Below are 12,025 nucleotides of genomic sequence, written 5' to 3'. Positions count from 1 at the left end.
GCCAAATGTGTTTTGAGTGAGGATGAAAGCATGCTATTAAAAACTGGAGTTCAGACAAGTATCATTTCTTGAACTACCAGTACTTACATTGCTACAAAGTCACTTAAAAGATGGCTTACAAGCATTAGTCAAAGAAAATATTTAAAAAGTGCATCCACACAAGGACAACTTCTGTGAAAAGACTTGTTGAGTGTTCCTCCATTGTATTCTCTAAATTGGGTTCTTTACTCATCTATTTTCTATTTATTAACTATGTTAATTGACTGAATAGAGTTACATTCTGTATTTGTCATGTGCTCCATCATCCAAGGCTCTGTGTTCCAGTTTCTCCAGCACATAAAGACAGCAGAGACATCAGGCCTTCAAACTGTTTAACCCACAATGTTTCGACTCTCTGTCTCTGTGTGTTTTTGTGTGCCTGTATATGTAATAATGAGGCTGGATTCATGTAGGCACGAATTTCCTGCGAGTGACATTAAGATGAGAGAAGACCAGTGAATCATTCTGACAGTTTTATGTCTGTTGTACATTACAGAAAACATTAAAAGAGCCTCTGTTTCAGATGGAGCCACAGCATCGTGCACTTTTCCAGAATGGGGATTCGGGGCGCCAAATCTGGCTCCACAGACACTTGTGGGAATTTCCTGAACCCCTTAAGAATGTTTGAAGGGACTTTCAGCAAGTTAAAGGGGTCCCAGAAGGGCCGCAACTTATAGCATAAGTAATACTGTGCATCAACACACACCTTTTAGTTCATGTAGCACAAACCAGGTACGTTATGCAGACAGAAGAAGCAGTTAAGGTTCAGTATATGAGATGTTCCAATGTGGGATTGAATGTGTAAAGAAGAGCTGACATGTGTCATTGTTGGGAAATAAGATGGTGGTATTGACTGTCAAGAAGCCGCTTTTGTGTTGCCCTTTAGTAAGTATCACACACTCATTCATAAACTGGTGAAACAGCCACCAGGGGCAATTCAGGGTTCAGTATCTTGCCCAAGGACACTTCGACATACAGCCAAGCCGGGGATTGAACCGCCGATCTTCCGATTAATGGGCAACCCGCTCCACCTCCTGAACCACAGCCGCCCCGCACACTCATGTATGACAAAATGTTTCCTGTGAATGTGAACATGCCTCTGTTAGATCTATGAAAATAGCTGGAATACCAGAGTGAGCTTTACTGTTAAATTTACTGTGTTTTAATGGACAGCTCTGGTTCTCTCAAGTGCCCTGACACAACAAATCAAGCGCACCTTCAAGCCGCCAGGCCTCGATTAGAGAAGGAATGGCCAGAAGGAGTCGGCTGCTTTAAACATGCTCCCCATCGTGGCCTTCCATTACTTTTATTAACTAAAACAGAATACTTCCTCGACAGCAGTTTCTCTTAACTACTCTTTCAAATGCACACTTTTCCATCCTGTCATGTCAGGATACATGTACTGTCAGAGCTTTATGAGCTTGGAATAAATCTGGCTCATATCCTGAATTGGATGCGCTTGACTTGTATTTGGATATAAGTTTCATGTGGACACAATTCTATCAATTTCCAGAGGTAAGCCGTGCTGGCAGCACGCTCAAAACCCCACTCTGAGCACTGTACAATTTTTACTGTAATATTTTCAACAAAGCTCACCTACCTCCGCTATAGAAAAGGCTAAATTTCAACAAAAAAAGAGCTCTTTTTGCCAAAATCCCATTTATCTGACCACAAACTAATATTAACTTACTGAGAGAGGACATGTTTCTGACAACTCACGTGAGATCTGGTGCATTATATACAGTAGAAAAGGTTTTATTAAGAAAAACAAGAGTGGCTATGAATCAGCCAGATCAGCAAAATTCCAACTAATTTAACAGGAAAAATTTATTCAGTGATCCTGATTGACCTTTTTAATGCCAATTAAAATATGAAAATGGGCCACAATAAACATGATTAAAATAAAGATCAGAACAATTGGATTGAAAGATTCATTCATGAAACAGTTAATGTTAAGCAAATGTACACTTGTAATGTTCCCTTATTTACTTACTTTTAAGCCAGTTTCAGATGCTATGATGCAACCAAAAAAATGCACTTTACAAAGCAGCAGGAAGTTCACCCCTTCATTTAAAAATAACTGTACTGTATTGATGCTTTGTTGATGCTTGTATGTTGTTCACTTTGGGGAAAAAAAACATCTGCCAATTGGAGTAAATGTACTGCTTGCATGTGTGTGAATACTTGCTTCCATACAACATTTTTGCATTCAGTGCCAGTCAGAATGTAAATAGAAAGAGGTAACTATAATCTAGGGAAATGCTGTTTCCCCACAGGTCAAAACCATTTCCACAATAATCCACTGAATCGTTATCGGTACGTATTTTAGTCAAACACAAAAATATCTAAGGGATCCGTATTAAGATTACTTTTAGCCAATATATATTTATATGCATTTGAAATATTCAGCCATCAGTTTAGGCCTAAAACATCCACCACTTGTGGGACTATAAATGGGGATAGTCCGTGTGTGCGGAAACACTTGCAGAGCAGACGACCAAAGATAAATTCAAAAATAACTTGCATTTCATTATGACATATTTTGGACAACGTAGAAGTTGAAATTGTTCAGCTAGAAAGAATAGAAGAAGCAGACAATTAGCTCCCCCTCTTCTATGTCCCTGTTGTTCCATACAGTCCTGCCAAATTGTGATTCTACCACTAGACAAAAGGTGGCTTTTATAATGAGCGCCAAGATGTACAAATGTTCTCTTCCACACACCTTGTAAACAGCTCCTGCACGAAGCTGTACAGGAAAGCATGTGTGTGTGTGCGCGCGTTACATCCTCCTATTGTTTCAGTGCTCACAGGGGGTAGCCCTCTCATATTATTGTTCCACTTCTAGTACCATTCGGTCAGCTAACAAACAAACACGCAACCACAACCAATACTTCAAAACACACTGTGGGAACAAACAGACCAAAGGTAGCTTTTTTTCCCATTTTGGAGAACTTTCCCAAGTCATGCAGGTCTTGGTACTTCAGTTCCAAGGCTCTGGTTCACATTTTGGCCATGGTTGCACAAGATTTTTTAAAAGAGTTTGGTATAATTTCTCCCCTGCATGAAACATTGTCATGTTTCTGAGAAAACTGGATTGCAACATTTAGCTAAGTTGTTTTAAATCTGCACAGAGGCAATACTCTGCTCTTCACCAGAACAGATAAACAAGTAAACACACCTACACAGTAGGAGAGGGAGAACAAAATCTGTTGTAACAGACAGCAAACTCCTCCACTCCGCTCCAAGGAGAAGTGGTTGTCATGTTTAATATGATGCTACGGATCAATCACTGCAAAACCTGCTTGACAAACTGGTTTTACTAATGTGGCAGTTTTTGTCCGTTGATTATGACCACGGATATCCCAAAACAAAAGAATAAAATGTTTATTGCTAAGCTTCTATGTAATTACTCTTACTCTAAGCAAAGAATATGGACACACTTTATGCATATTTTTGCAGAATCTGATGTCAATCTGATTTAATTCACAATTAAAGGGACAGCAAGTTACTATATTCAAATACACTTTTTGTTAAATTTAGTGAATATTTCCTCACGGTTTGCTAGCTCTCCGTTTTGTGTGGGCTTTTCCTACACAGCCCTGGCTCTGTAAATGGAAAACAAAATGGTGTGGACCTTGCCCACAACATTAGTACAGCCAATCAGCAACATGTGGCGTTAGCGTGCTCATGCACAGGAACGTACTGGACTCCAGGCACTGTGAAGGAGGAGAAAAGGCTGAGAAACAGCCAAAGAGGAAAAGGTCTGAAGAGTGTAAACGGAGGAGAAAGTTATATGGCCAGGTAAAGGTGTTTCAACGCTGGAGAAACCGCCGAGATTTGAAATTTAGGGTGCGGAGCTTCTGAGGGAGCACTGAAGGGAGGGGCGTTTGTTTGGCAGTTGAGTTTAAATAATATATAACAATCCTTCTGCAGAATCACTTACTCTCCATTTATGAGTGTAAAACATACAAGTAATACTGATCAATTCTACAACAAGTGAAATATATTTATTAAAAGGGTGAAATCAATAATGCATAATAAAATAACTTAACCTTACAAACATGCAACAAATATGTGTTTTTGGCAGCTGGGTCTCATCTGTGTACCTTAGTTTAAACATTAGCAGAACAGCCCTGTAAGCAAACAGTGACATGAGACGAACTAGAAGGCCATCACACTGGAGGGTACACAATAAACCCATGTTGGTCCACTACTATTCACATGTTTCACTATTCAACCAGTTGCAAGATGCAACTTCACCAGTGCCTGCCAGTTAGGAGCCACAGCACATGAACCAACAAAGGCAAAGAGAATCACAAAATGAAGAAGACACTAAGGAATCCGGTCTGTCGAGAAATGAGTGAACAGAACAAACACGCTCATTATGTGGCTTGAATACGCACACAGCCACACACACACTTAAAATTTTATATTTAGCTCATTCAAAAATAACACCAGAGGGTGGTGATGATCACAAAACTTGACTGACAAAACTGACATGAAAATGTACGAAAATAATCTTTAACACAAAGCACTGTTACCTGGTCTCTCCTGCCCACCACAGAAAACCACATGATGCAGCCGCTCGTCAGCGCTGGCCAGACCAGTTCACACTGGGACGTCCAGACAGGGATACACACACGTGCACACACCTGCTTTTATCCCACAGAGCGTTTTAACCTGCTAACATGCACCGACAAGTCCAAAACCTCTTAATTACACCGGCATGGAGTAATTCATTCAGCTGAACGTCTACGTTTAAAATCACTATTCACGGCTGGAAATGTGACACAAAAAAAGTTGTAAATTCCTATTTGAGGAGTAAAAAAATTGTGGAAACTTAGTCATTCTAAAAAGTTGGAAATCGGGAACAGTTGTAGTGTAACAAGTAGTGTAAATTTAAAAAACGGAACAAATTCCAGCGTGTGTGGCTAAAAAGATGCAGTAAATTCCTAAAATGTTCCCAAGTGCAGAAAAATTCCTCCAACCCAAGTTCCTCATAGCAGTGTTTGTTAAGAAATGGTGAATCCAGGGGTGAAGTGGCAGCTGGGACGCCGGCTGGTCAGACTGAGCGCTGCTGCAGCTCCAGCAGGGAAATACCACACACACACACACTCTCTCTCTCTCTCTGACAAAGTTATATAACAGGACAGGGCTCAGCCCAGTTTACCGAGAATCCAAGCAGTTGTTTGACAAAACTCTCTACCTGCCTTTCCCATCCCACACACCTCTCTGCCTGCTTTTCTCATACGTCTGCTCCACACAACTTTGAAAATAAACAGAGCAAGGAGGTTTCCTCAGTACGTCCTTCCTTCTCACTCGTCCTCTACAGACACAGCCACACAGGAAATCTCTCACCTTCAGCAGGAAACTCACTCTACTTTAAAGACCGAGAGAAACAGTCCTAATGTTTCACCCAGAGAACAAATGCTATTGGTCTTGCCCTGCAGAAACACACTTTTTAATCTGCTTTAGAGCTGCAACTATTAAATTTATCGCCAACTATTTTGATAACCAATTAATCCGTTACAGCAATCTTTAAAAAAATAAGTAAAATTCTTTGATTCCAGCTTCTTAAATAATTTTTTCCTTACTCTATGACTGCTAACTGATAGATGACAAAACACTTTGGGAAACACTGATAGACATTTTTCACCATTTTCTGGCCTTTTAGTGACCAAATAACTAATCAATTAAAAGGAGAAAATAATCAACAAAATATTGTTAGTTGCTGCCCTAATCTACTTCACCATAAAAAAAAAAGTAGCAGCCAAGCACAAAAACAGATTTCAACAAAACAGACATCAGCAGACAACAGGCATCACCTTTGCTGACTGCCAACAAACCTTTAGTTCAACTATCAGCTGAACATGATAAGTTAATCTATGAATTCATTGATAAAAAGCAGAAGAGTTGCACATCATGGAAGCAGAACAGACAAGCTTCACATGAGAGGAGACAGAGTGAGCAAGCCTATCTGAGGGGGAAATTGTTGCTAGTAAGGCCTTAACATGGGATTTCCGCAGGGAATTTGTTAGTCAAAATGGACATCCAACTGTGCTGCATTTTTCTTTGACATTTTAAATGCAAATCCAAGCAATGTGGGACATCGCGGTGGCTCTGAGGTGCATAACATGTACCTGCTCTGGGTTTGTTTCCAGCCTTGGACTTTGTGATTCCGCACAGAATGCATAACAAATGTAAAACAGGAAAGAAACAAACCCCATACCAGGTAGTCTGCATTGGTAGGTGGTGCTTTATGAATGTTAGGAAAGATCCAGGGTGATCTACTAATTTATCTTTCATGATGCCAACAAACTGTTGAAAGCTCAGGATGAGTCAGCTGATGATCAGTCTTTCATGTAAAATTGGAGGCTGATGAAGGAGATGTTCTAACCACCGATGATTGGATAAGGGCAGGTGGATTTATCCACGTCATCAAGTCAACTGGAAGTTTGTACTACCGAGACGACCTTGCCAAGTCCGAACTTGGCGAAAATCGGTATTGAGAAACAGCTTTTATGGGTCACTATTTTCTGACATTTTATAGACAAAACAACAAAATAACTGACCGATTAATACGTAATGAAAGCAATTGTTAGTTGGAGTCATTGATAAAAGCTGAAAGCAGCTCTAGATATGAGCCACATGTATGTTAGGCATGTTAAATTCTTGGCTTGTTAGCTAATTATGTATGTCATAACATCAATTAAACCACAATTAAAAATTTGTCCTTTTTGTAGAAATGTGATGGTCTACATTTCTTAATATCCTGTTCATTACGTCTGAGACATTAGTTGCATGTCATTCCCCTGTCCTCCCCTCACTATTAAGCTGACATAGAGTTTACTAGTTTGATGTCGACAGTATGGCAATATTTGTACAGCAATATTGATTTCACCCAGCAGATGCTGCCACTGTCCACACCTGTCATCTTTTCAGACCCAATTAATGTGAAACCTCTTAAAAAGGCTAACTGATCCAAATCAAATCCATCCTTATCTAATCACAGCCATCTGCTATCCATCTTTACTCCTTCAGGCCACACAGTGAATCAAGTCCAAAACAGTTGGGTATGTTTGCCAAGTTTTAAACTAACATGAGGGAAATGCATGAATCTTATTTTTTCCCCAATTCCATAAATTTTCCAATAATAAAACACAGTGGTGAGATGTATAATTTTTTCCAGGTTTTGTCAGTGCATCAGAGGTGTGTGACGATATAAATAACATGGACAGTGATCTATAGTCCCAGTCAAATCAGCCCCCCCTCCACACGCACTCCCCCTGTAACATGTTTTTGGCCAGGAATAATCCAGAGGTTTCTTTGCAGTGTCACTGTTTAGTCTCTGCACCACTGTCAGACTCAACAGTGAAAGCAGTCTATTTAAAATAGCAACCTTTTTCTGTCAGCACTGTGTTGCTCAGCCTCACTCACACAAATCCAACGCCAAGATAAAAAAAAAAAAGTTCATGCCAATCATTCACAGTTCTGCTTTAGAAAATGTTTGAAAAATACATGACTTCTGCCTTGAAAAAAAGTTCTCTCATAAAAAAAAAAACAACTTTCAGATAGATCTCAGATTTAGCTGTAGTTTGGATTTAACTCTTTACACAAAACACACACAGACATTTCCAGGTGGTATTTCCTACCTTGGCAGCCACGATGCTGAGGCCCATGCCTTTGTGCTTCTTCAGGGTTACTGTGACAACCTCCGGATCTTTCCTCATTGGCTGAAAAGAGAGATAGACAGGAAGGACAAACTGTGAGTGAGGATGAAACCTCTCAGATGCGTCTTTAACAGCCTCAGGGAAATTCAGCGAATGTTCTCCAGCGTCTGTATGCCTCTGAAACATTACGGAGGAACATCAGACTGTGGAGTAAAAAGAGGGAGGGATGAGAAAAAGGGAGGGAAGGAATGAAGGAGGGATAAAGGGGAAAGGGGAAGACCACAAAGGAACCTGTGGTCGCTGGAATCAAGTCAAGAATGAAAACCACATCATGGTTACCCACACACACATATATATACACACACACATATACACACCAGGGCTGGGTGACTGGGTGGGGAACAAGAGAAACACAGAAGGATAGAGAGCTACAGAGGTTTCTCACATCATGAAAAAAATATTCTGACATGAGGATACTCCAAAATAAATAAGCTTGTGTACAAACTTACACAAAAGTATGTCTGCATCTTAGTGTGTATTTGTGTTGTGTGCTTTTGTGAGCATCGTAGCTGAGTGTGTGTGAGTGTGCAGAGGGAGCGAGTTGATTATTCTGCAACCTGCAGGAACTAAAACAAAACAACGACAACCGCACAACAACTGCGACAGCAACACTGGAGTTACACTAAAAAACAAACAGACTACAACAACATCCCAGCTGTAACTATGACAACCAGAATACAAACTGTGGCTGTATTTGAAACCGCCTACTAAACTAGCAGTACGTACTGAATTGGCCTAAATGTAGTATGTAGTATGCAAACAAAAGCAACATCTGCAGTATGCCAAAATACCTGGATGGTGTACTGATTTGGGAAAAATCTCCAGTATGCATCGGACCAGTCTACCTCGTGTACCGTTTCCCCATAATGCAAAGCGCGACAACTGTAACAACAACTGGTCTTCTCTTTAGAAGAGGAGAACAGAACTTGTTTTACAATTTTCGTACGCCATTTCATCACTAAATCCACTTTGTTTCCAAATTGTTGGAAAAACGAAAATGTGTTTGAATGTTTTCGGAGTTGAGAAGCTCGGCAAGTGCGGCGGGGGAAGCTAATGAGGCGGCCAGTCAGCTCACGGAGCCGTATGGTCCCACAGCCACACAGACCGAGTCCAGCAACAACATGAGAGTAAAGACCTGCAGCTGTGAGACCGTTTAAATGTTTGTACCGCTGTCTTTACATTCTAAGTAATGTTGTAACATTTTACCTTAAATCAAGAGACATCTTGCTCCTGATGGACAGGCTGGTGTAACTTAGAAGCACTTTGACATAAAAATTAAACAGAAGTAGTATGAAAGGAGACTTGTTGCTTTATTATCATCATCATTCTAAATAGACATTAATTGTTAGTGTAATGTTACAGTTGCAGTTATAGTACTTGCTTTTTATATGCTTTTTAATCTAAATAATTCTTATTTATGCAGCAATGTACCAAAGCAAAAATCTGCTACAGCCTTGTTCTCCTTACATAAAATTAAACAAAGAAGTTTTGAGTGGTACATTTATATTCCTCATATTGTTCAGATTTTGAAAACCAAAAATTGGCTAAGCCTGGCCTAGAATCAATTTAACAGTTTCATACTACCGTTACTTTTCTTCTTCGTAGGTATTTAAGGTAGTGACAAAACACGCTGTGAAGAGCTGTTTGTCCATTTGGGCTACTGGAGAAACATGGCGGCCAAAAATAGCGATTTAAGAGGACCCGCGTTGTGTGTAGATAGAAATGATTCATACTAAAGGTAATAAAAACATAGCAGCTCATTATGTAAGGTCTTTACACACCACTGAAAACATATTTATGTATATTATATTGCATTTCTGTAAATGTATCCTCCTGAATATTACACACTGAACCTTTAAAACAATACTAACATGCCCTGAAGTTAAAGTTCCACCTGTGGGACAATAAAGAACTGAACAGTATATTGAAATGGTTAGTAGTTGTTGTAATTGTTCCTGTTGTCAATACTTGCCACGAAGAAATCCTTTCCTAAAGCGACTTCTATGTAAGTGACGGACGGAATAATTCACAATCCTCCTTCTGTGCAAATATGACTTCTATAGTTCAGCTGGAGATAATGGAGATATGAGACTTCGACATTCTGAGTTGGACAAATTAAGTGGGCGACTTAGCAAACTTACAGTCTTTTAAGAACCAAATTCCCACTTTGTTACTGTCCTTCTAGCAGCTCAGCTAGAAAATACAGTATGTTGAAGCACAAAGAGAGAAAAACACTAAAAAGACTGTGCATTTGGAAGCTAACCACTTGAGTTGTCTAACTCAGACTGCAGATGTCTCATTATTTTCAGTTGAACTTAAGATATTTTTGCTCATAAAAGACTGTGGATTGGTCCCACATCTCTTAAACTGAAATCCCTTTAGGAAGTGATCTCTTTCGGGCCAGTTTGGACGACAAGAAGAATTACAGCAAACAATAACCCTTTCAATTTCAGTGCCGTTTTAATATAGACTTGAAAAAACTGTGAACCTATCCTTCAAGCTCCTGTGTGAAGTTTTCCCACAGACCAACTTATGTAAGGCTTTTTATGTAAAGCTTTATGCCTTCAGCAATGACTTCCTGACTACTAACTTTCTGTTGTCAAAACAGGTCTACTCAACTCGGATTGGACATTTTTAGATTGTTTTGTCAGCAGGTCAATTTTACCTCAGGATTAATGATAAAAAAACAGCCACCCTGAGCAAGTTAGATGGAAAAGTGGATGCGGCAGGCTATTCTAGACCTCCGGCATGTCGCCAAGGTTAACCGGCACCTTTTACTTTTATTTTGCAGGTATCCGAACCGCATGTAAATATGGTATCTGAGGGCTGTGTTATGAAAATAAATACATACTACCAGCAAGTGGCCCAACTCTCTCACTCAGTTCCAATAACCACCCAGCTTGAAGGGTTGTTTAAAAAAATGAATAATATTTACAGGACTTAAATGGTAGTTAACTCAAATAACTGCTGCGGTGCACTGTCCCATCCACACAGTGTGAAAGCTGCCACAGTCCTAACTACTGACAGCTGCGTTTATTGCTACAAAAAAAAATCAATGCACGGCGGAAATCAATGAAAACAGGTTCAACATTATAAATAGCCATTTGAGTACTTGCTGTGACACAGACTAAATCTGAATCCCGGTGCTCCATAAACACAAACACCTTCACGCTTAGCTTCTAAGCAGTTTGTTCCACTCTGCCTTGTGTCTGAATTTGTAGTTTTTTGCCCTGTATTTTTAATTACTTAATAAACCGGTGATACTTTTCCACATCCCTGCACAAACACAGTTGGGTGTTGTTTAGCTGGAAGCTTGTCTTTTGAAACAAAAGGCATATGTTGAAGATCATTTCAATAAATAATGTTATTATACTTAATATTCTGCGTGTAATACTGACCACATGTAAAACCAGTAAACATATTACATCATATCCAAAGTGCTGAAGAGGATTCAGAGCAGAACAGCGATTGTGATGGTGGCACAAGACTTCCATGAGCTACGTCCCGCCCCGTCCAGCCTGCCTGAACACACGCCATTAATCAAAGAGAGTGTGTGTCTGTGTGTGTGTTTGAGAGAGACGCCAGCATTATGTCGAGGCTACAGTCATGAAATAGTAGAGCAAGGGTAAACACACCAATTACAGAGGAAGTGGCTGTGTGTGTGTCGATGAAAAGAGGTCTATCATTTACTGCTCCAGGCTCACTAACTAACTTCTGCAGCGTGATTGGTGTTGATTAAATTGTGTGTGTGTGTGTGTGTGTTCGGTGTGTCTGTGAAGGTTGTTATGAAAAGTAAATTGCCTCTCCTGAAGTCACTGTAATCACTGCCTCCCAAGTGGGAGACCACACACACACACACACACACACACAAACCTTTGGACCCAAATCAAAGCAACTGCCAAGTTTAAACTTTTCTAAATATAGTCAAACTATGTCCGTTGTGCCGTCTTATTGTCTACAGGCTCAGTATCTGTTCAGGAATTTTACCTTTTTCAGTCTTAAATTCACCTGGAAACTGATCTATGTTTTCATCATGTTTTGACTACTGGGGCTCCTGCACAATCTCCCCTAAACCCAGTAAATCCAGTATAATTTACACCTGAATTATCCAGGACGGTGGAAAGATGAGTTTAGCCAGAAAAGGTCGACAAGAGCAACTGAAGGGAGCTTATATAATCTTGATGCAGACAATTATCTTATGTAATCCATATTAGCTAACACTGGCTACTTCGGGTTACTAACTTGTACTTTACAAC

At 39.9% G+C, this 12,025-nt stretch overlaps 1 protein-coding gene across 11 annotated transcripts in view; it reads right to left on the bottom strand.

Annotated features, from left to right (window-relative positions):
• The window catches only part of afdna (afadin, adherens junction formation factor a), a 105,017-nt gene that overhangs the window by 32,279 nt on the left and 60,713 nt on the right, over positions 1–12,025 (bottom strand). For all 11 annotated transcript variants that reach the window (XM_038726405.1, XM_038726412.1, XM_038726410.1 and 8 more), the window contains one exon: positions 7,692–7,772. In XM_038726405.1, coding sequence (XP_038582333.1) covers positions 7,692–7,772 — 81 coding nt within the window. The remainder of the gene's footprint in view (positions 1–7,691; positions 7,773–12,025) is intronic.

This window comes from Micropterus salmoides, unplaced genomic scaffold, assembly GCF_014851395.1.
Source record: "Micropterus salmoides isolate LMB-PRFRI ecotype aquatic unplaced genomic scaffold, ASM1485139v1 Ms_hic_scaffold_18, whole genome shotgun sequence".
In the NCBI taxonomy this organism is placed as follows: domain Eukaryota; kingdom Metazoa; phylum Chordata; class Actinopteri; order Centrarchiformes; family Centrarchidae; genus Micropterus; species Micropterus salmoides.
This window is presented reverse-complemented; position numbering and strand designations above follow the sequence as displayed.